Source organism: Ranitomeya imitator, chromosome 7 (assembly GCF_032444005.1).
Source record: "Ranitomeya imitator isolate aRanImi1 chromosome 7, aRanImi1.pri, whole genome shotgun sequence".
NCBI classification, from domain to species: Eukaryota; Metazoa; Chordata; class Amphibia; order Anura; family Dendrobatidae; genus Ranitomeya; species Ranitomeya imitator.
The window spans coordinates 188,758,541-188,783,581 of NC_091288.1; the positions used below are offsets into that span (position 1 = coordinate 188,758,541).

At 42.0% G+C, this 25,041-nt stretch overlaps 2 protein-coding genes across 2 annotated transcripts in view; both read right to left on the reverse strand.

Annotated features, from left to right (window-relative positions):
• LOC138645156 (uromodulin-like) overlaps window positions 1–9,077 on the reverse strand; it is a 55,076-nt gene extending 45,999 nt beyond the window's left edge. Inside the window, exons 1-2 of the mRNA XM_069734241.1 lie at window positions 8,805–9,077; window positions 1,363–1,518 (exon numbers count right to left, since the gene is read on the reverse strand). Coding sequence (XP_069590342.1) covers window positions 1,363–1,518; window positions 8,805–8,871 — 223 coding nt within the window. The 5' untranslated portion in view covers window positions 8,872–9,077. The remainder of the gene's footprint in view (window positions 1–1,362; window positions 1,519–8,804) is intronic.
• A 9,932-nt stretch (window positions 9,078–19,009) lies between these two features.
• PDILT (protein disulfide isomerase like, testis expressed) overlaps window positions 19,010–25,041 on the reverse strand; it is a 42,724-nt gene continuing 36,692 nt past the window's right edge. Inside the window, exons 10-11 of the mRNA XM_069734242.1 lie at window positions 23,253–23,339; window positions 19,010–21,379 (exon numbers count right to left, since the gene is read on the reverse strand). Coding sequence (XP_069590343.1) covers window positions 21,314–21,379; window positions 23,253–23,339 — 153 coding nt within the window. The 3' untranslated portion in view covers window positions 19,010–21,313. The remainder of the gene's footprint in view (window positions 21,380–23,252; window positions 23,340–25,041) is intronic.

The following is a 25,041-nucleotide window of genomic DNA, read 5'->3' on the forward strand; positions in this document are numbered from 1 at the left end:
TTGGGTTATGGCGGCATTATACATCACTTATATGTGGCAGCTGATTGGTCAATATAAAAATGACTCAATGTCCAAGGATAATACTTGGTCTCTCTAAAGGACTCCATACATAGTGGAGAAAACATAGCCAAACTCGTGGCTATCTTATGGTTCTGGGGACCTCCTGATTCTCCTCTACTGGGGTGAAAAACATAAAAGGATTTAGACTTTATCCTTTTGTTAAAAAAGGCAATTCCAGGTGATTGGAAGCGATGAAAAGGAGGGTAAGGAAAAGTGCAGTTTCTTTGAGCACAGCCAATATTCATGAAGGAGTAACCAACTCCAAAAAACATTGTCCAATAAATTCATTTTTCACTACCCTGATTCACGTTCCTCTGGATATCATCTGTGCCCAAAGAAGCTGCATTTTTCCTCGCCTTCTTCTCCTCCCTCCAGAGCCTGGAATCTTTAGGTTCGGCAGGTGGAGCAGCACCCTTACCCAAATCTCATCCACCCTTTGCACAACTCGTCCAGATGAGCAATTTTCTCCACTAATTTATCCTCTTTTTCACACAGAATTACTGTGAAGCTCCTCTTTTCTTTTGGTTAAGGTGTTTGGAAGAGGCTTTCTTCTTTTTCCCCCATAAAGAACACCAGGCTAGAGTGCATATGTGTATGGTTGTAATAGCTGTCGACCAAACAATTGTTCACCTGACAGCTATTGAGGGTATGCGAGCAGTTAAAGTGGCATTCTCAAGTTCTTAAATTGCTTTAATTAGTTACCCAGCATGAAAATAATCACATTTGCAATTGACCTACTTTTTTGATCTGCTGTCAATCTCCTGCATTGAGAACGTCTATCTTTTATAATTTACAGCTGGTTTCCATGGAGTTGGGCCAGACCCTTTCTTACCTTTGAAGAGAGGAGTTAACTCCTAACATACCAGCCACCTCTCCAGCCCATTTATTTCTACAAAACAGTTTCGCTGTTCCCCTTTGATCCAGCTCATCTTCTGCAGACATGTAGTTATAAATCGCCAGCCCAACAGCTTTCAGAACATATAACTGTCACTCAAGGAGGAGAGCCCGGTTTACTAAAAACCAGAAAGCAAGGAAACTAGGGAGAATGCATAGCTCTGAACTTCTCAAGAGACAACTTGAGAATACCCCTATGAGGATAATTATTTCCCACATGTTCTTTAAAAGCATATGAAAGTATTGGGCAGAGTTTTCATTGTTCTGTGGTATCATCTGAACACTGGGGGGGTTTCAGGAGCCGAATTTGCAGAAGTCACTTCACATCACTTTTTATGGTATGTATGTGTCAACCGCTATTGAATGAGGATGTCTGCAGGCCAATCTTGGGACAAAATAAAGACTTACATGGATCATTAAATTCCACCATGGTATATTGGCGGACACCAGAAGGGAATTTAGCAGTCACTCGATCAAGAACCCAATTATTTACCAACTTTAACTGGTAAAGATCGTCAGTCATGGAACCAGTGGTGTCCACCAGGTAAGTCAGAGACGAGGATGCTAGAGGAGCAAAAAAACAAAACAAGTGAATGCATTAGATAATCAAGTAGAAGACTAGGTTATATATCAGTAGATTGTAATAAATACTTGCAGCAATATAGGAGAGTAACACAAATGTTACATTACGTATACAGCAGTATAAAATTATATAAGACAATAAATTATAAAAAAAATAAAATACAAAAATATAATAGAGTCCTGTGGCCTATTACAACACATCATTAGCAGCCGATGCATTAAGTCATGTAAGTTGTGAGGTGGGTCTCCATTACTCTGATAAGACACATCTCGATTGGATTGAGATCTTGCATATTTGTTGATCAAGTCAACACTATAAAAGTCTTAATATTTTTCAAACCATTCGTTTAGCGGTCTAGTTCTGTAAAATTAATGACTTTTCTTTAGGCTAACTCAGCAATATGAGATCTACAATTAGCTGTTGTGCCGCGGTCGTCTGATGTAAACAATCTACAGATCCAGAAGCTGAGCTGCAATAATGATTAAAATAGAAATGTGACTCATCAGACCAGGTCGTCTTCTTCGAGTGCTAAATTCTGATTGCTCATGTGTCCATTGTAGGCACATTTGATGGTGTACAGGGCTGTGCAGGACCACACTAACTGGTCTTCAACTTCACAGACCCAAACAGCAAGCTACAATGTTCTGTGTGTTCTGAGGTCTTTCTATCATAGCCAGCAGATACTCCTGGGTGTGATCAGACAAGAAGGGGTATCCCTTTCGTTTCCACATACCTCAGTGTGCTTTGAGCATATTGCTAGATCAATGATTGTCCCTTATTGGACTACTTTTGGTAGAGGCAACACCCCTTAAAAAAGCACACGCGAAACGCGCGTCAGGGCAGTCTGGTGGGCACATCTAGTTTCCCCTGGCTATGGGTAAGCACTAGATACTGAGCAGCTACAAGACACTTTAACTCCACTAGCTCTGCTACCTTTTGACATTATCTTTTTTAATCTCATATTAATGTTAGGAGGTTGCTTTCCCTGCTCCTTACCTGGAACCACTTAGACAGCTGGGGAAAGTTCCCACGCTCGAGTTCATATGAGGACATCCAGCAGAGGGCGCATCACCACGAATGAAGGTAACTACAGGTCAATGACCTACATTACCTTCATTCCCCGGGGTTTTACAGGCAGGAGCACAGCTGCATTATAGCAGAGCTCCTACCTGTAAAATATTTTAACCCCTTCAGATGGATTTACATAGTGGGACGTTACAGATCCTCGGAAGGTATGTATATTGTTGGTTTATTATTTTTCCTTTGTTACAGAGCGAGGGTCTTCAGGTGGATTGAGAGAACAATAAAATATTAAAACAACCTGTGTGTTTATTTCATTAAAATACTTTTTAATAATGTGTGTGTTTTTTTAACCCTTTCATACAATTGGATTAATAATGGATAGGTGTCATAATTGACGCCTCTCCATTATTAATCTGGCTCAATGTCACCTTACAACAGCAAGGTGACATTAACCCTTCATTACCCCAGATCCCACCGCTACACGGGAGTGGGAAGAGAGTGGTCAAGTGCCAGAATAGGCGCATCTTCCAGATGTGCCTTTTCTGGGGTGGCTGGGGGCAGATGTTTTTAGCCAGGGGGGGGGCAATAACCATGGACCCTCTTCAGGCTATTAATATCTGTCCTCAGTCACTGGCTTTACTACTCTGGCGGAGAAAATTGTGCGGGAGCCCACGCCAATTTTTTCCGCCATTTAACTCTTTAATTTAATAGCTACAGCGCCCAAATTTTGCACATACATACTACTAACATTAGTAGTGTGGAATATGCAAAAAAATGGGGATATGAGATGGTTTACTGTATGCAACCATGTCTCATATCATGTCGGGTTTAGGAAGGAGATAGCAAAAGCCGGCAATTAAATTACCGGCTTTAAAGCTATTTCGCGCTGGATGAAATATTAATATATATACATATATGTGTCTACTGACATATATATATATATATATATATATATATATATAGACAGTATATATGTTTTTATCATTTTTTGAGCCCATGGATCCATACGGAGGATGCCATGCGCAAAATACGCTGACACACCCTGCCTACGGAGGAGCTACGGACCACTATTTTGGGGACTTTTCTGCGTATTACAGCCATAATTTACGGACCATATTTTTATACGCTGAGTGTGAGGCCGGCCTACATCTGTTTACTATTGGTGCTGCATAGGCAGCCTCAATATTAAAAAGTCCCACGGCAATGTCGCTGATTGGTCGCGCCGGCTGGACGCGACCAATCAGGGAAGCGGGATTTAAATCCCAAGGCAATGTCGCTGATTGGGCGCGACCAATCAGCGAAGTGGGATTTAAATCCCGCGCCAATGTCGGCTGGGTGCGAGCAATCAGCGAAGCAGGATTTAAATCCCGCGCCAATGACGCTGATTGGTCATGCGCGCCGGCTGGGCATGACCAATATGCGAAGCGGGATTTAAATCCCGCGGCAATGTCGCTGATTGGTGATGCCGGCTGGGCGCTACCAATAAAGCGAAGCAAGATTTAAATCCCGCACCAATGTCGGCTGGGCGCGACCAATCAGCGAAGTGGGATTTAAATCCCGCGCCAATGTTGCTGATTGGTCGTGCACGCCGGCTGGGCGCTACCAATCAGCGAAGCGGGATTTAAATCCCGCGCCAATGTCTTATTTCGCAAACCCACAGCGACAAATAGTCTTCTACAATATCAGATCTTCCACCCTCGGCACACTCGGATGGGGATTCCCACAGGACAGTTTCTTCGGATTCGCCGCAACTGTACCACAGATGAATGTTTCAGGCAACAATCCAGAGATCTTACTACGAGGTTCCAACGACGGGGATACCCTCGGAGAACAATCTCCAAAGCCTTTCAGCGAGCCCAAACATTCAATCAAGCCTCTCTATTGACATCACATCATCGATCTCAAAATTCGACAGTGAGATTCATCACGGAATATAGCACCAACTGGAACCAGGTGAGTCATATTCTTACAAAAAATTGGGACATTCTGACTTCAGATGCCCAAACCTCGACCTGTGTTAGTTCTAGACTCTTGATGACTGCAAAGAGGGCACCAAACTTACGTGACATACTCACTAGAAGCCACTTTGCACGACCTGTCACCAGACTGAACCGAGGAATCCGCCTTAGGGGTTCATTTTCCCTGCGGTGACTGTACAATTTGTCACACAAAAACATCTGTCAACAAACAATTTGGCTCACTCTGACCTCAAGAAGGGTAAGGTGCTAACCCCTATTGCAGCTCATTACCTCAAAGCACATAGAAGTAAACTTACTAACACTCGGTTTTTTGGTCTACAGAGGATTCTATGTAATGAAAGGGGTGGTGACCGACATAAACTGTTATTGCAACACGAAGCTCGTTGGATTTTTCGTTTGAAGTCTATTTCACCCTGTGGCTTGAATGAGGAGCTCCTATACACTGGCTTTTTAGGTTAATCCCCCTTTTTCAAGTAATCATCATTATATACATACCTTCGGCTTCTATTCTTCTATCCCTTCGGACAGCTTGCAGAATGCTTGGACAATTCTCCCGGACCCCTCTGCATCTAACAACAATTCTGGATGGACCATTCATCTCATTTAATCTTTGAACTGTTTATGAGGACTAATATGGTTTGGGGTTGGGATTTAAATCCCGCGCCAATGCCACTGATTGGGCGCATCGGCTGGGCGCTACCAATCAGCGAAGCAGGATTTAAATCCCACGCCAATGTCGGCTGTTCGAGACCAATCAGCGAAGCAGGATTTCAATCCCGCACCAATGTCGCTGATTAGTCGCGCCAGCTGGGCGCCACCAATCAGCGAAGCGGGATTTAAATCCCACGCCAAGGTCGGCTGGGTGCTAACAAACAGCAAAGCAGGATTTAAATCCCGCGCCTATGTCGCTGATTGGGCGCGACAAATCAGGGAAGTGGGATTTAAATCCCGCGGCAATGTCGCTGACTTGGTGTGACCAATCAGCGAAGCGGGATTTAAATCCCGCGCCAATGTCAGCTGGGCGCGACCAATCAGCGAAGCGGGATTTAAATCCCATGCCAATGTTGGCTGGGCGTGACCAATCAGCGAAGTGGGATTTAAATCCCGCGGCAATGTCGCTGATTGGTCACGCCAGCTGGGCGCTACCAATCAGGGAAGCGGGATTTAAATCCCGCGCCAATGTCGGCTGGGCGCGACCAATCAGCGAAGCGGGATTTAAATTCTGTGCCAGTGTCGCTGATTGGTCGCGCGCGCCGGCTGGGCGCTACGAATCAGCAAAGCGGGATTTAAATCCAGCACCAATGTTGCTGATTGGGCGTGCCGGCTGGGAGCGAGCAATCAGCGAAGCGGGATTTAAATCCCGCGGCAATGTCGCTGATTGGTGACGCTGGCTGGGCGCGACCAATCAGGGAAGCGGGATTTAAATCCCGCGGCAATGCCGCTGATTGGTGATGCCGGCTGGGCGCTACCAATCAGCGAAGCGAGATTTAAATCCCGCAGCAATGTCGCCGATTGGTCGCACGGTGTATTGCGGTCTCGCGAGATGATGACGTAGTGGTCTCGCGAGACAGCAATGCATGGGCCGGTCACAGGAGCATCGCGAGGAGCGGTAAAGGCCAATTCTGGATGCGGGGGCCGATGGACGGTGAGTATAAAACGATTTTTTATTTTTTTTTATTATTTTTAACATTAGATCTTTTTATTATTGATGCTGCATAGGCAGCCTCAATATTAAAAAGTTGGTCACACAATAGTAGCGTTAAGGGAGTGCGTTACACCGCGGCATAACGCGGTGCAACGCAGCCATTAACCCTGTCTGAGCGCTGACTGGAGGGGAGTATGGAGCGGGCACTGACTGCGGGGAGGAAGGAGCGGCCATTTTTCCGCCGGACTGTGCCCGTTGCTGATTGGTCGTGGCTGTTTTGCCGCGACCAATCAGTGACTTGGATTCCATGACAGACAGAGGCTGTGACCAATGAATATCCATGACAGACAGAAGGACAGACAGACAGAAAGACGGAAGTGACCCTTAGACAATTATATAGTAGATAATCACGTAAAGCTGTAGGAACCAATTATCAGACAATATTTGTATAGGTCCAGATACAAAGTGCTACTGAACTCATGTAGGATGTAAGAACAGATGATAGAGCCAGATTCTTTTGGAAAAATGTAGTACAGGAGAACTGAGAAGTTATATTAGTGAAAAAAGCTGTGTTTTTATGGCACTATTAAAACTTTCGACCCTGGGAATTAACCAAATTGTCAGATGTGGTGCATTCCAGAGAACTGGTGCAGCACAAGAACAGTCTTGGAGATGGAAGTAGAAGGTTTGTATTACAGAGGATATTAGTCATAGGTGGTTAGCAGAAGGGATAACATTAGTAGGGTAGACCGAGATGAAGAAGGAGATGATGGATGGTGTAGAATTATGGAGAACTTTGTGTGTGAGAGTGATAACTTATTTTTCGGTAGTGCAAGGGCAAGCAGTGCAATGACTGGACAGGGTGGAAGCATCGGTATAGCAGCTGGACAGAAATATGAGCTTGGCTGCTGCATACAGGACAAATTGGAGAGAGAAGAGGGAAGAGTTTAATTAAAGGAAGACCAATTACTAAATATTTGCACTAATCCAGATGAGAATGAATAAGAGTCAGATTTTTTACGGTTTCGTAGTCAAGAAAAGGGCGGATTATGAAGATGTTTTTGCCTTTGGCAGTTTGACCACCAGCTAAACCATTCACTGTCTACTCGCATTATGCGAGCTACTTACCCACCTTTCAACAAAAGGTTGTGATGAAAACAAATTTAAACACAAGCAAAGATCCAACCTACGGGACAGTTATGCTGAGAGAACCCTTATCTCCAGTACATATCGCTATATAGTAAGAGTGCGTCATATGGGAGTTGCTTAACCAAATGACCCACTTTTACTGACACAGAAAATTGGATTTACCCTTGCAACAGCACCTCACAGGCCAAACAATGACCCATTGCTACTTGAACTAATTTCCCCTTGTGACGGCCACATCATAGGTCAGACAAGGACCCAATCACTGGTCATCACTTCTCTGATCTTCCCACAACCAAGTGAAAACCCAGACTTGTTTGGTGGGAAATTTTCATATCAAACAACTGTCTGAAGGAGACAACAAGATCCAACTTGGTGACTACTAATCCCGTGTAGATCCCTCCTTATGATCCAGGATTCGTAAAAGAAGTAAAGTTTAGGAAAGATTCCATTTCAGATAAATGGACAATGTGATGCTAGAAACAGCGGGCAGACAAGCATTGCTATATTTTAGTAGTGCGTGCGTGGTCATGTCAGAAGAAGTTTATAGTTGGGTGTCATTGGCATTGAGATTGTACTCAAGACCTAACCGTACAGAGAAAAGATGTGGGACCTAGGACTGAAACCCGAAACTCTCTGAAAAGGAGAGGCTCAAGAGCCAGGTACAGTGAAAGAGAATCAGAGAGGCAGTAGAAGAACCAACAGAGAGCAGCATCTTACAGGCCAATAGATCGGAGCATAGTGAGGAGTAGATGGTGGTCCACGGTGTGAAACGAGGCAGAGAGGTCCAGGAGAACCAACATTGAGTAGTGACCATTTTATTTAGCCGTTAGTATATACCGTAATTAGAACTGTTAGTACGGAAGGTTTCTACAGAGCATAGAGTTCGGAAACCAGTTTGTAAAGGGTGAAGAAGAGAGTTATCAGACAGTTAGGTGATCAGGTAAGAGTAGACCAAGGTTTCAGGAGTTTGAAAATGAAGAGGAAATACGAGGTAAGTCTGTAGTTAGCACAGCAGGATAGGTCAAGATATTTTTCTTTTACGGGGTGATGACGATGTGTTAGATAAAGGAAATAACTATACCAGATGAAAGAGAGAAGTTACATTTTCATAGGGTGGGTAGTGATGGCCTGGGAGAGACCCTGTAGGACTGGCGAGGGAATAGAGTTCCTAGCGCAGGCAGTAGGAGCCTGGAGACTTCTGTGATGGTCAGATTCAGATAGTTAACGAGATGGGCATGAGGGATCCATGAAACTAGCAGTATGTGAGATAATTTCCTGTTGAATTTTGTCAATTAAAGTAGTAAAAATGATAGCCACAGTATAGCTATGAACAATACATTTAATGTATTTAGTAGCTCAAATACATGGATAAAATAAATGGTAAAAAAAAATAAAAAAAAGGATTACAGTAACTATTCATGAATAACTCCAGTAAAATATCCAACATTAAAATATTATTTGATCTACTTACTGATCGTAGAATTAATAAGAGCTGATGCCATGGACGTCAGGGTCAAGAACAAGAAGACTCGATACATGATTTTTGTTATCCACTAAACAATTGTGAACGGGTTCTCTTCAGATCGGATGAAGAAACATTGCTTTTCGTGACCACTTATATCTAGAGGTAAATGGAGGAAGTTGAGTTTCAGAAATTTACCCCGTAACACATCTGTGATGGGGAATCACATTACAGCTCTTGTTTCCTCGTTTTTTTTTCATTTTTTTATGTTGGTTTATGCATTATCATGCATATTAGTGAGGGAAAAACCAGCAATAGGGTCACATTTTCAGAATTTTTATGTTTGAGCTTTTTTCTTCGTTTTGTTAACGGCTGAATGGATTTCTTTACTTTTGTTCTCTAGTTTTAAATCTCGAAACCACAAAACAGATCAACTATGTTTTTGTATATATCAAATATATACAGTGCCTTGCAAAAGTATAGCTTTCTACATATTTTATTACAGTACAACCTGTGTTTATATATTTTTGTGATTAATTTATGTGTGATGCATCAGCACTAAATAGTCTAAGTTGGTGAACTGAGACAAATATAGGCATAGATTACATTTATGGGTTCAAAATAACTAAAAATTGGCTTGTGAATATATATTCACCCCTTTTTGCGATAAAGCCTCTAAAAATTTCAGGTGCAAGTGATTACTTTCATAAGTTGTCTGTCAGTATATAACTTTTCTGAAAAGCCACAGAGGCTGCAACACCGTTAAGGAAGAAGCATCACTAAGCAAACACCATGAAGACCAAGGAGATCTCCAAACAAGTCAGGGACCAAGTTGTTGAGACGTACAAGTCAGGGTTGGGTCATAAAACAAAAAATCCTATTCTCTGATGATTCCCCGGGGCATCATCATATCCATTGTCATCATCAAATGGAGAGAACATGGTAACACAGCAACTCTGAAGAGAGGGCTGCCAACAAAAACTCTCAGTCCAGACAAGGAGGGCATTAATCAGAGGCAGCACAGAGACCAAATGTAACAATAAAGGAGCTGCAGAGTTCCCAGAGACTGGATTATCTGTCCATACGTCTGGAATAATCCATACACATCATGGAAATGGCCTTTATGGAAGAGGGGGGCAGAAAAAAAAGCCTTTACTTAGGCACAAAAATTGTTTTTCCAACAAATTTTATTGATTTTATAAATTTAATAGAGGTGAAGGGTAAAGGGTAAGGGAAAAAAGGGTGAAAGGAAAAGAAAAGACAGGCATACATGTATATACTGTAGTTTACACAAACAGAAAACGACTGTAGATTACTCAAATAGATTAAACGTAGCTCAGTATCAAACCTAATATAACTGTCGCTTCTCAATAAAAAAGTAAGTACGTCGTATGATGTATATAAGGGCCTGTCCTGTCTGGAATCACCTAAAGGTTATCCTAGGACTTTGTGGGGGCAAAGTACGGTTCATTTACAAGCCACAATTGAGGAATAAATGGAAAACAACTTTTCTAGGAATTTGAATAATAAAGTTACCAACTTCAATAAATGTTGATTGTTGAAAACCTACTTTTCTGGGACGTAGGTTTGATTTGGACATAGAAAGGAGACCAGGAGAGCCCACGGAGGAAACTATCCTGGCACATTTCAGGAAGTCAGCTCCTTCCGATTGAGAAGAAATAGTAATCAGTTTAGACGCGAATTTAATTTGTAGCGTAGAGAACTGAGTCCAATTGTAGGGTATTCTGGCTTCCAGAAGCTCACGTGTAGAGGATTGAAATAATTTCCGCTTTTGCAGAGTTTCTTTAGATAGGTCTTTAAAAAAGGTCAAATGACTATATTGAGAAGAGAGGAATCTTGGCTCCTTTGATATACCCAGTTGGGGTAAAATGAGACAATAACATCTGTAGCAACATCAGATGGAAGAGCTGATGGCCTGCGTACTCTAAAGGCCTTTTCAATTAAGTTTTCACCTTTGTCGTTAGGAATTAGATGAGAAATTAGCGAAGAAATGTAATCCCTTAACTGGAAGTTTTGGACCGACTTCAGAATCCCTCTGATCTTCACATTGTTTTTTTCTTTTGTACTCTTCCAAATTAGCTAGACTGTTTCTGAAGGAAGCAACATCCTTCTGGATGTTTCCCAGTGAATCTGAGATTGTAGGGAGATCCTGCGTTCTTTTAGAGTGTGAAGTCTCGTAAACTTTGTTTGAGGAATTAATTCTTTCTGTGACATCGGAAGATCGGTTAGATTACCCTTCAATATTTGAGAGTGTAGCATCAGCTATGTGCGAAAAAGTATCTTTAAAAAGATTCTTGATGAAAGTCTCGGATGCCTTCGCTATATTCAAATGTGTAGAATCAACAAATTCTGTTTCGCTTTCAGAAGATATTTTTGAGTTGTCATCTTTAATAGAATCTTTTCTTAGAATATTCACCGATAAAAAAAAAGGGCCTTGCACATGTTCATCATGAAATTTTCTGATGGATCCTCAGTAGCTCGTATACTGTCTATTAATGAATTATGAGAAGCGCATTGCCCTTCTAGTTCTCTTTGTACCAATTTTCCAGAATCATCTCTAAAAGTCCTATAATTGAAGATAACACATTTACTTTCTATTTTAGGAACAAAAATATATTTTCATTTTTCACAATTTAACATTTACAAAAACAGCCCATTGCAAAAGTTTTTTGCACCCTTGTAGATCTGTGTGCTCAGATAACTTTGACCAAGGTTTCAGACCTTAATTATCCTGTTAGGGTTATCACTCCAAAGCGTTTGATACCGTGCCGCACAAGAGGTTGGTACACAAAATGAGAATGCTTGGTCTGGGGGAAAATGTGTGTAAATGGGTTAGTAACTGGCTTAGTGATAGAAAGCAGAGGGTGGTTATAAATGGTATAGTCTCTAACTGGGTCTCTGTGACCAGTGGGGTACCGCAGGGGTCAGTATTGGGACCTGTTCTCTTTAACATATTCATTAATGATCTGGTAGAAGGTTTACACAGTAAAATATCGATATTTGCAGATGATACAAAACTATGTAAAGCAGTTAATACAAGAGAAGATAGTATTCTGCTACAGATGGATCTGGATAAGTTGGAAACTTGGGCTGAAAGGTGGCAGATGAGGTTTAACAATGATAAATGTAAGGTTATACACATGGGAAGAAGGAATCAATGTCACCATTACACACTGAATGGGAAACCACTGGGTAAATCTGACAGGGAGAAGGACTTGGGGATCCTAGTTAATGATAAACTTACCTGGAGCAGCCAGTGCCAGGCAGCAGCTGCCAAGGCAAACAGGATCATGGGGTGCATTAAAAGAGGTCTGGATACACAGGATGAGAGCATTATACTGCCTCTGTACAAATCCCTAGTTAGACCGCACATGGAGTACTGTGTCCAGTTTTGGGCACCGGTGCTCAGAAAGGATATAATGGAACTAGAGAGAGTACAAAGGAGGGCAACAAAATTAATAAAGGGGATCGGAGAACTACAATACCCAGATAGATTAGCGAAATTAGGATTATTTAGTCTAGAAAAAAGACGACTGAGGGGCGATCTAATAACCATGTATAAGTATATAAGGGGACAATACAAATATCTCACTGAGGATCTGTTTATACCAAGGAAGGTGACGGGCACAAGGGGGCATTCTTTGTGTCTGGAGGAGAGAAGGTTTTTCCACCAACATAGAAGAGGATTCTTTACTGTTAGGGCAGTGAGAATCTGGAATTGCTTGCCTGAGGAGGTGGTGATGGCGAACTCAGTCGAGGGGTTCAAGAGAGGCCTGGATGTCTTCCTGGAGCAGAACAATATTGTATCATACAATTATTAGGTTCTGTAGAAGGACGTAGATCTGGGGATTTATTATGATGGAATATAGGCTGAACTGGATGGACAAATGTCTTTTTTCGGCCTTACTAACTATGTTACTATGTTACTTGTTCACTATTATCATTAGGAATGGCCAGGTGATGCATATTTCCCAGCTTTATAAAAACCAAGCCTTCTCTAACCTTGGCCAAAAAACAGCAGCCATGTGTTATTCTAAGCAGCTGCCTTGCACTCTGAAACTGAAAATGGTTGAGTCCCACAAAGCAGGAGAAGGCTATAAGAAGATTGCAATGCATTTTCAAGTTGTCCTTTCCACAGGTAGAAATGTCATTGAGAAATGGCTGTGAACAGGAACAGTGGAGGTCAAGATAAGGTCTGGAAGACCAGTCAAAAATTTAAGTGAGAGCTGCTCCTAGGATTGCTAGAGAGGCAAATTAGAACCCGTTTGACTGCAAAAGACCTTCAGAAATATTTAGCAGACTCTGGAGCTGTGGTAGATTTGTTCTACTGATGACACCCAATTATACACTTCTTCCCCTGACATCACCCCTACCCTAATTCAAAATACCAAGGATTGTTTGTCTGCTGTCTCTAACATCATGTCCTCCCTTTACCTGAAACTAAATCTCTCCAGACCGGAACTTCTTGTGTTTCTCCCTTCTACTAACCTCACTCTACCCAACATCGAAATTACCCTGGAGGGTTCAACCATAACTCCCAAGCAGCATGCTCGCTGTCTTGGGGTCATATTCGACACCGAACTTTCCTTTTCTCCCTATATCCGATCACTCACTCGCTCTTGTCACCTGCATCTTAAAAACATCTCCAGAATCCGACCTTTTCTCACCGTTGAAACTGCTAAGACTCTTACTGTCGCTCTCATTCATTCCCATCTGGACTACTGCAACTCTCTTCTGATCGGTCTCCGTCTTACCAAACTTTCTCCTCTCCAATCCATCTTGAATGCGGCAGCCAGGGTCATATTTCTGTCCAGCCACTTCACCGATGCCTCCATCTTGTGCCAGTCATTATATTGGCTACCCATTCGCTACAGGGTCCAGTATAAACTCATCTCCTCACCCCACAAAGCTCTCCACAGTTCTGCACCGCCTTATATCTCCTCTCTCATCTCTGTCTATCGCCCTACACGTGCCCTCTATTCTACAAATGACCTAAGACTAACAACCCCTGTAATAAGAACCTCACATCTCCGTCTCCAAGACTTCTCTCGTGCTGCGCCAGCTCTCTGGAATGCACTTCCCCAGATGATCAGACTGATACCTAGCCCCAACCTATTCAAGCGCACTTTGAAAACCCATCTCTTCAAACAAGCCTACCACATCAACTACTCAGTAAACTAACTTTGCCCTGTTCCCTCCTTCCAAATATTATCTGCATGTGAATCTGCACCCTACTATTCATCTGTCTCCACACCCTCCATGCACACGATAACTGCACTTGATACTTGACTATTGCACTTAAACACACAGGCTGATGACCGGATCATGCAGCTTTGTATGAAAATCCCTATTTATTATAATTGCCAGACCTGAAATAACAAGCACTTTTCACCTATTATGTCCCCCCATTTCCTTGTAGATTGTAAGCTTGCGAGCAGGGACCTCACCCCTAATGTCACTGTTTAAATTTTCTTAACTCGTAACGAATTTATTGTTTGTACATGTCCCCGCTTAATTGTAAAGTGCTGCGGAATATGTTGGCGCTATATAAATAAAAATTATTACTGTTCAGAGGCACCTGCATAAATATGGCCTTCATGGAAGAGTCATCAGAAGAAAACCTCTCCTACTTCCTCACCATAAAATTCAGAGTTAGAAGTATGCACAAGAACATCTAAACATGCCTGATGCATTTTGGAAACAAGTCCTGTGGACAGATGAGAAAAAAATTGAACTCTTTGCCACAATGATGAAAGGTATGTGTGGAGAAAAAAGGGCACAGAATTTCAAGAAAACAACATCTCGCCAACCATAAAGCATGGGGGTGGATCAATGATTGTTTGGGGTTGTGTTGCAGCTAATGGCACAGGGAACATTTCACGGATGGATGGAAAAATGGATTCAAAGAAATTTCAACAAATTATTGATGCAAACATGACACCATCTGTAAAAAAGCCGAAGTTGAAAAAAGGATGGCTTCTACAAATGGATAATTATCCTAAACACACGTCAAAATCCACAATGGACGACCTCAAAAGGAGCAAGCTGAAGGTTTTACAAGGTCCCCCGATCTGAACATCATTGGAAATCTGTAGACCTTAAAATAGCAGTGCTTGCAAGACAACCGAGGAATCTCACAGAACTGGGAGAATTTTCCAAGGAAGAATGGATGGAAATTTCCTCAAACAAAAATTGAAAGACTCTTGGCTCTCTGCAAAAAGTGTTTACAAACTGTGATACTTGCAAAAGGAGGTCTTCTAAGTACTAGCCATGCAGGGCGGCCAAACTTTTGCTTTTAGTAATATTTAAAATGTAAAATATGAATGTATATATATGTATTCAGGGTCAGGATGGCGCACCAAGGCGTACCAGTGGATCAGAAGCTTCTGGTTCTAGGCTCCGACACAATCAAACAGCTTTTCTATGTTCTCTTATACCACGTCTTCATGTCCACCCCATTTTACCTCATTTAAACTCCACCTAACTGACCTAAATTTGTAAAGAAATGTGATTAATTGGTTGACTATGTAACTGAGGAGGCAATTGTTCTTCACACAAGGACCATTCAAGTTGGATCATTTTTTTCCTTCAAAAAATTCAATGAAAAGTATATTTGTATTTGTTTTACATCTTTAAATTGGGTTGTTCGTCTGCAATAAGGTGTAAAAATGTAAAAAGAAAAAAAAAAAAAACGAATAATCACCTTGCATCACCATGATGTCCCTCTGAAGTTATGCCAAGGTCTTGAGCTTCCTTCACTAGCAGAAATGAACATGAGACCACTGCAGTCAATCACCAGATGCAGCGGTGACCAACAAAGCAAATATACAAAACTTTTTTCACAACACTTTGTATGTAAAAATTGGGGCTAGAAGGCAACTTTGGCTGCAAATCAGCGCGTCCAAAAGTCCTTCTGTGCCACTGCGATATTGCAGAAGCACAGGTCTTTTTGTGCCCACACAACGTGTATTGCAGCCAAAATTGCCATCTAGCCCCAACCTAAAGTTGATCCTTTTTCTAATTGTCCATGTTGGCTCTCGTTATTGGAAGACGACAAAATATTACCTAAAAACACTTTTAGCCATGGACGTCCATCTGTGGGTGACCACTACCTTAACTAGACCTGTAGACAATGAGGCACATTCATAGAAAGGCTACAACAAATGTACGATGGAAAACTTGCAAGAACTGCCATAGGAGATCATTTTACTGAAAAGACGGAAGGCATGCATAAATATAGGTTTCAGGTTACTAGTGGGGCGTCATGGGGTCGGAATGATGGCATATGGTGTAAAATTTCAGATCACGCTAAGCTCTGTAAAGTAATCATCACGCAAAGCGATAATCTAATACTACAGAAGGATTATAAATGCCGGAGAATTGGGTGGAGAGGTGAATGTACTTTAATGTAGATAAATAGTAGGTTATGTAGAAGAAGACTAATTGATGAGGCTGGTGTACTTCGTTTGAAAATTGATATCAGAATGGACGTATAATCTAGTTTTAAGGTTGACGTCAACCTCCACCACCTAGCCTGATGGACAGCTCAGCAATTCTCCTCCTCCCTACTGCTGAGATCTCACACAGCTCCAGACTTTTCATGAAAATTTCACATTGCCGGGAGTAGGCATATCACATAGATGCAGTCACATGACCGCTCGGTCTCGCCGCCGGCACCGGACAGTCCTCACAGTGCGTACCATGCACAATGAGAGGATTCACACAGACTTTCGTGAAAAGCTTGGACAACCCAAAGTCGACATTTTTACTGTAGTTGGAAGCACTTTTTTCAGGGGTACATGTACATGTCTTGAGTTAGATATACCCTTCACAGTATTAATGTGTGATGTCAGCATGGAGCTATTATGAAGTATTTTGGAAGCACAGAGAAAATGTAAGAAAAAAAATGTGTATTCTAAGCTACGAGGAAACTAAAAGAAATAAATGGGCGGCCCTAGGCAAAAATTAAAAGTGAGACACGAACGCAAATGTTCAGTAAATTCCAGCAGGCAACATCTTCTCTGATTACAGTCACTTACGTTCCCATGTGGTCTAGGTTTCGATGAAGATTTCTCCCAGACATGACTTGTGTCTACCGAATTTCCTGGCCATGAATTATTATGTAAGCATCGAGAGTGTGTAATGGATAACTAAGGGAGCAGTAAGACAGTGCTATTGCTTGCATGTGGATCGTCCTCGGACTGGCCGGCGGCTATCTTGGCCTGAGCGCGACAGCATGTATTTCTATGCAGCTGCCACGCTCGGGTCAGTAGAGCCGATGTCCAGTCCGAGGATTGGGATGCGATTCTCATGAAAGTAATAGGACTGTCTTACTGCTCCCTAATTCTGAGCTATAAGGAAAGAGGACATGAAGAATGTGTTTGATGTTAGGGCAGGGCTGGTGTAGACAAATTGTAATTAAATCGGCGCCTGAATGAGCTGTTAGGGGAAATTATCACCGACAGCTTCTTTTCATATTTGGACTCTGCAGGGGCAGGATGTTATACAGTGAGGGGGAGGGGCTGGATGTTATAGACTGGGGATAATGGGGTCAAACGAAAAATCTTAATTCAATGAATAAGACGTGTCCTTATACTTTTCTTCATATAGTGCATCACTAGTAAAGATCAAACTGGTTGTGGTCGTAGTTCTGACAGGCACTGTTATGGGCACTCTGACATGTTTGCATTGGGCACCAAAGAAATTTGATTTGACTCCAAGAAATCTAAGAGGCAATGCTGTAAGATCTGAAAGAGCTACTGTCACTGTTAGGGGGCAGTCAGACGGCCTATGAATCAGACCAAGATCAGGACGTAGTGAACGGATTGGCCAGCGGCCCTGCCGAGCCAAGCGTGACAGCTGCATATAAATACATGTAGATGTCACGATTGGGTAGGGAGAGCCGCCGGCCAGTCCGAGCACTGCGTCCCAATCTCAGTCTGATTTATACGGCCCTCTGACTGTGCCCTTAGAGCCATTAATATAGAGTTGGATTCTCTTTTGAGGCTATAAACAGTTTCCACTCTTCTGGGAAAGTTTTTTTTTTTTTTACAAGATTTTGAAGGTGTCTGGAAATTTTTGTCAAGAAGAGCATTTATCATACCAAATAATCCGATTCCTTACCTGTCAATAATTCTACCAGCTCCTGTGGCATGTAATTTCACCACCATGTCACATGGAATCAGGGTCTCCGATTGTGTACAGTGTTATCCATTTAAACCTTATCCGTAATTTGGGCCGTGGGCCAAGTTCCCACCACATCGCAAGCACCAGTAGAAGTTGGAAAGCAAATACAGAGCACTGATGTATATAACCTTCCTACACGTGACGTTCATATGAAGGTCTATGGCAAGGACTAAATCTCTGCCAACAGAGATTTCACATACTGAGCTCTAAAAGCTACACATGTGAATATATCTGCAATGGAGGGACACTACGCAAAATGGAAAAGAGTGTCAGGATCAGGGGAGCTCAAGGATTTTTCATGCTATTTAAATCAATTTTTTTAGGAAGAGACAGCTCCTCTTTAACAAGGCTTTTGCACAATGTTCTGTTGCTGTTGAAATGTTGCAACTTATATTGTATTGTATTTTGGTTAACCTTTTTAGTTAGCTTGGGAAATAGGTCAGCAGTGTCAAATGCGACTTTTCAAAAATTTCTCATTATAATAAGGAGGTGGTGTAGAAATTGGAGATTCAGCACTAAGAACCCGATTCATCAAACATTTTTTTACCAAAATTTTGTCTTACCTGTAATTGCACAAAATGTGGCATCTTTTGCCTTTTTTATACTAATTATGGTTAACTATGACAACTTCTTGGCTGATTAGCTGTATTAGCATGGCAAAGAATGGCCAGCAAACTTATCATAATTCACGCAACAGAAGAGCAGATTTCTTGTAATGTCGCATGGGAGCTAAAAATTAATTAGGACCCTGTGTAGATAAAAACTGGAATAAGAATAAGCGCCATGGGTCTTATCCGGATTATAAAAGAAAGAGTAAAATGAGATTTACTCACCTGGGTTGGCTGTGAAAATCACCCCTTTGTTAGTTTGGGTGGAGACACAAGGGTTAGTTGGTGTTCTCGTCCGCTGGCTTGGCTGTCTTTAGAAAGACCGCATGGACCATGGTTCATCCCACTGAACTCCCACACTCCTTCCCTGTGGGCACAATACTACTCAGACAACATAGTGTGAGGGTAAAACAGTATAGCAATACTTTATTGAACCACCAATAGACAATAACATATAGTACAGTCCCAGCAAGTACATAGGATGGTGCAAATGACAGAGTATCACCCTTCCGCTGGCTCGCCAGATTAGAGCAGCTGTGACTTCAGGGCTGACTACCCCCACCAGTGGCACCCCGCTTTTGGCAGGCACCAACAGAGAGGAGGTTACGACCAGCTTAGGAAGCTGACAGTCCATTGGGGTACGTGGCCAGGTGACCTGATTGTCCCAACCTGGCTGGGTGCTCCGAACATCTACATGGGGCCAAGTGACCAGATCATCCCAACCTGGCTTCACCAAACGTCTCCATGTGTTCAGTGAGGGTCACTGGATCAGATCTGTATTCCTCTAGCTGGGGCTGTGGTCTCTTAAGCTGACTTATTGTAAAGTGTCTCAAATCTGTATCCCTCCAGTTGGAGCCATGGTGGCTGCTCTTCTGTAGAGTCTTTCTGCAGAAGGATAAAGGTTCCTTTTTATACCCACATCTGTCCTTCAGGCCATCATCCACAGGTCAGGGGGAAGGTGAGATGAGGTCAACTCTCATTGATTGAGTGGTTAATTGGCATAGTTTGTCTTTCACTGTTTGCAGGTCAACAAGCTACATGCACTTATACAATGGGTAATCAACATATTAGCAAACATTGATTGTTCAATGAGCTTGCATGCCTGTCCTCCAAGGATAGCATCACAATAAACTGTAGGATCTGATATAATAGGTAAATAGCAGCCATTCAACAATTCACCAACATCAATTCAATCTACAACAAGAGTCAACTTTCAGACTCATATAAACAATGGCTTATGTCTCTTGACCAAGGGAAGAAAAATACCTCTGGCCTAATTAAGAACAGATGCTGTGTTGTCACAGCTTGTAAGCAAAGACAGCTACTGAAGATCCACCAAAGAGATAGTAAGCAAACATGGAGATGAAAGTCGAGATTCCAATATACTGTAGGGGACCAGACGCAGTATGGATGCGGTTTTATTTGCTAATTGTTCATTGTGGTTTGTCCTGATTAAGAGGTATGATCACCTCGAAACGAGTGGACAAAACTGCATGCATACTGCATCTGGTCTCCTATTGTATATTGGATTCTCGGCAGCACAGTTTTACATTCACTTTTATCTCCAAAATTGTTTAAATTTATTAGGCGGCACAAAAATATGTGTTATAGTTAAAGATGTGTTAAGTTTCTTATATCGCACAATATTTTTATAAATATGGAGCAAATGAAGGTTAACTATCTTCCAACAAAACCGACTTAAATATTTTCCTTTTTGATAAATTTACCCGCTATTGTGTTCATCCCAAAATAATGTGCCAATCAAATGGTGACCCCAACAGTACTAGTGCATCTCTTCAATGCCCGCTCCCCATCCCTCCATTAGCTATACAATCCAAAATGCTGTTAATAGTACTAGTGCCCCCAATGTAACTGTGCAGAGTCCCCTCATAGTAATTATGTTCGACAACTGTCCCCTCAAAATAACTATGTCATAGTACTCCATAGTTATAGTGTTCCCCTATAATGCCCCCAAAAAGTAACAGTTCAACAGTGCTTTGGTATAATGGTCACAATAGTAGTTGGCCCATAGTAACCCCATAATTATAGTACTCCCCTACAGGACTCCCACATCTAACGTTTTCAGGGGGCCACCATAATAACAGTGCTTCATCACAATTACCTCAAAGGTATCCCTGTCAGAATATGCCCACAATTGGAGTGTTCCTCTAGAGTAGCCCCCAAAATAAGTGTGCCTAAGTGCCCCCTTTAATATTGTGCTTCACCATAATGGTCACAAAACTAACTGGACCAAAGTGTCCCCAAGAGTATCATGTATCTCTACTGCAACAGTGCCCCCCAAAAAATTGAATGAAAAAAAAAAAGAGATTGAATACTCACCTTACTTCCATTTCATGTGGAATCCAGCGATGTATTAAAGGTCATACAATTTTTTCTGGCTTGTGACCTGATCCGTGTTTGGCCCAGCAAAGTCCTGAGATGGCACCTAAGGGTGAATGGTGGGACAGGTATCCGTGCCCAGGTTCGGTCTCCGACTGGATACAGTTGATGTGTTGAGGTTCCCACAGGGATCGGTTGTTACTGCAACTATTTTGACCCTATAGCTACATATGATCAAGAATACCGACAAATGTAGACCCACAGGCTGGAATCAGGAATTTTGGATGTTGGACAAACCATTTATTCAGTAATAAAGAAGCCAAATAATGTAGAGTTTCTTGGAAGACTTGGGTCACAGTTGGGTTACAGTTCTTCTTTCACCTGCTTCTCGTTGGCTTCATTTGATGTCTCTGTTGATGAAGATGTTTCCTGAAATGTACAGAAGAACAAAAACATTACAGATCGTAGGGTTGTCAGCCGACACGGCAAAGGAGCCATCAGTCAAACAGAAGGAGGCAGTACTGAGTGGGAAATAAAGCTGGAGATAGATAGAAATAGATCTTCAGCCTCATTTGCATATAAATTCAAACCCTGATTTGTCAGTAAAGGAGGAACGGACCGGTCATGTAAAGATATCGCTGGACTTGTCTTTGAAAGATCTACATGTGCATATAAATAGTTTGGGTTGTGAAATCCTGCTGACAGTTTCCCTTTAATGGGTGCCATGTATGGGACATCAACTGGCCATCCATAGGCTCCCATATTAAAGAACCACTCCAACGTTTTTGTTTTTTTACTTATGCGTTGGAGTGTGCTACTATACTAAGTTTCCTGACCCAAGTCTTATACTTACCAGCTGCCATCTTCAGCCTTTCGCGGCGCTGCTCCGATCACAACTTTAGACTGACCGGAAGTCAGAAGTAATGGTCACAAGTTCTCAATGTATGTCCGTGAGCCCCTCGTTCTGGCCTCATTCAGGTTGTCATAGACTTACATTGAGTTGTGGCTTCCAGATCTCCCAACAAATACTGGAGCGATCCGTCAGGTCCCAAAGTGCTGGAGACCAAGAGGAGCGACACCGGGGCAGATGAAGATGGCGACTGGTAAGTATAAGACTAGGGGCAGGGAACTAATGTTAGTAGCACCTCCCCAGTGTTGCTCTGCTATAAAAAAGAATCTAAGCATTTAACGGATACACTATTTTACTAGAGCGCTGGGACAGATGCCAACTGTTAGCCATTCATCACCCTTGCTAAAAAAGTATACACTTTCCATGTACTTTTTTTTGGATTGTTTCGAAAAGGTATTATGACAAAATGCATAACAACACAATGCAAAAAATGGTTTAACATCTGTACATTGTTCCACTGGATGGCCGACACTTGGCATCTGTCACAGCCATCAAGTAAAATAGCGCATCTGCTAAATGCATAGGTTTTTGTTTACCGTGGGAGCCTATGGATGGCCGTTTGATGTCCAATATATGGCATCTAATAAAGGGAATGTGTCAAGATTTTCCACTTGACATGGTGTAAATTTGGTAACACACATTGCATCCCATCATGGGCCACGCATTTGTTTGGACACTCAACGTAAAATACAATAATTCCAAACTATAGGTAAATAGTATAGTAAATTCTTGTAGTAGTAATATCTCACAGGCTGTAGATGTAAGATAACACCTTATTTGAGCATATTTGCTCATCACCAGTGTCAGATTGAAGAACATCAGGCCCACCAGATAATTTGATTCTGAAGGCCCATCTGCTCCACTCAAGAGCCCAAAATCGGCTGCAAGGTTTCCACTCCTGAAGGAGAAGTCAGGCCCACCGGAGAATTCTCCGATTCTGTGGTGGGCCAGTCCAACCCTGCTCATCACTATTTCTAATCTATTTAAGTCCTCCATTTGTAACACACAAAGCAATATTATGACTTCTAGACTCTTGACTTGAAATTGTTACAGCTGCAGGCTCAGAAAGTTGTGATCTGGTCGTGACAGGTTGGTGTAACCCATTACCCAAATTACAATGAACACAATAGAGAACTCCTCCTCTTATCGCGCTGCCATGCAGAGAACGAGGAGACAGTTTGCATAAATTTAGAACTTGATCTTCCGGTCGAATACACCATAAAAATACAAAGACTGGGTTCACATGACATAAATAATTGGATTAAGGTCTTCTAAACTCCTGCCACAGGATTGTATGTTTCCTCATTCCTGCACGGTAGCCCTACAAGAAGGAGGGTTTCTTTTTTTTGCTATTGTGGTCACTTATAGTAAGTCAGTAAAATAATATCTTACCTCTTCTTCCATATTTGAAGAGCTCAGCTCAGTTTCCAAGAAATCTGTAAATGCTTCGATAGTCTTCTTCCCGGTGTATCTAACAGACTTCAGGAGAAAAAAAATGTCCTGAAGATACAGTCACCAATATAAAAAGCATCGTTCATGGACAAAATATACACCGCGTTCCAAAATATTATGCAAATGCTATTTTTCTCTGATTTTACTAAATGGTCGATGCAAACGGGTCAGGATTTTTCTTTTTCAAAACCACAAAAAAAACCTCACAATGGTCCAGATTATTATCCAAAAAAAGAAAGGAATGTCCAGCTTCACCGAGTCCGTAAAAAAGCGTTTTCTTTATTCACAAACTTTAAACATGGAGGATACAGACTTCAGCACAACCATATGGGTAAGAATCTCAACGCGTTTCTGGAGACTAGGCTCCCTTAATCATGACCATGGTGAAGCTGGACATTCCTTTCTTTTTTTGGATTTTGTACGCCTGGACACAGCGGGTCCGTGCTCCCGAGGTTTGGTTGTTGAATCACGGGTGAGCCGGTTTATGTTCCTTCTTCCAGATTATTATACACAACAGAGTTTCGAAACTGTTTATAGGTTGTAAAGAATTGAAAAAGGTCATTTGTTGAATTTGCAGCATTAAGAGGTCACATTTACTGAAATCATAAGCTTTTTCATCCAAGAACATCTTACGAGGCCAAGTTACATATTTATATAGGACCCTTTCTTTGATGACACCTTCACAATTCTTACATCCAGTAAACCTGAGAGTTTTTTGGATAGATTCCACTTGAGTGTCTTTGCAGGCTGTCAGAATAGCCCCCAGAGCTGCTGTTTTGATGTGAACGGCCTCCCACACTCATAGATCTTTTGCTTGAGGATACTCAAAAGGTTCTTAATATGGGAGGATGATGGCCACAAGAGTTCCTCAGGTCTGTGTGTGCTGTATACGGGAGGCTTCATAGAATCATAGAATGTTAGAGTTGAAAGGGACCTCCAGGGTCGTTGAGCCCAACTTTCTGCTCAATAAACCATCTCAGACAGATGTCTGTCCAGCCTCTGTTTGAAGACTTCCATTGAAGGAGAACTCACCACCTCTCGTAGAGCGTGTTCCACTCATTGATCACCCTCACTGTCAAAAAGTTTTTCTAATACCTAATCTGTATCTTCTCCCTTTCAGTTTAATTCCATGGTTTCTTGTGTTTCCATGTGTAAATGAGAATAAGGATGATCCCTCTACACTGTGACATCCCTTCAGATATTTTGAGACAGCTATTAGGTCTCCTCTTCACCTTCTTTTTTGCAAGCTAAACATTCCCAGATACTTGAACTGTTCATAGTTTGCAGTCCGCTCACCATCCTGGTAGCTTTTCTCTGAACTTGCCCCAATTTTTCAATGTCTTTTTTAAAATGTGGTGCCCAGAAATGGACGCAGTATTCCAGATGAGACCTGACCAAGGGGATAATTCTGTCTCTGAGCTTCTTGGCCAGTTCCTTTGGCCTCATGATTCTCATTTGGTCTGACATGCACTGTGAGCGGTGAGGTCTTATATAGACAGATGTGCGCCTTTCCAAATAAAGTCCTATCAATTTAATTAAACACAGCTGGACTCATAGTAACATAGTAACACAGTAAGGCCAAAAAAGACATTTGTCCATCCAGTTCAGCCTATATTCCATCATAAATCCCCAGATCTACGTCCTTCTACAGAACCTAATAATTGTATGATACAATATTGTTCTGCTCCAGGAAGACATCCAGGCCTCTCTTGAACCCCTCGACTGAGTT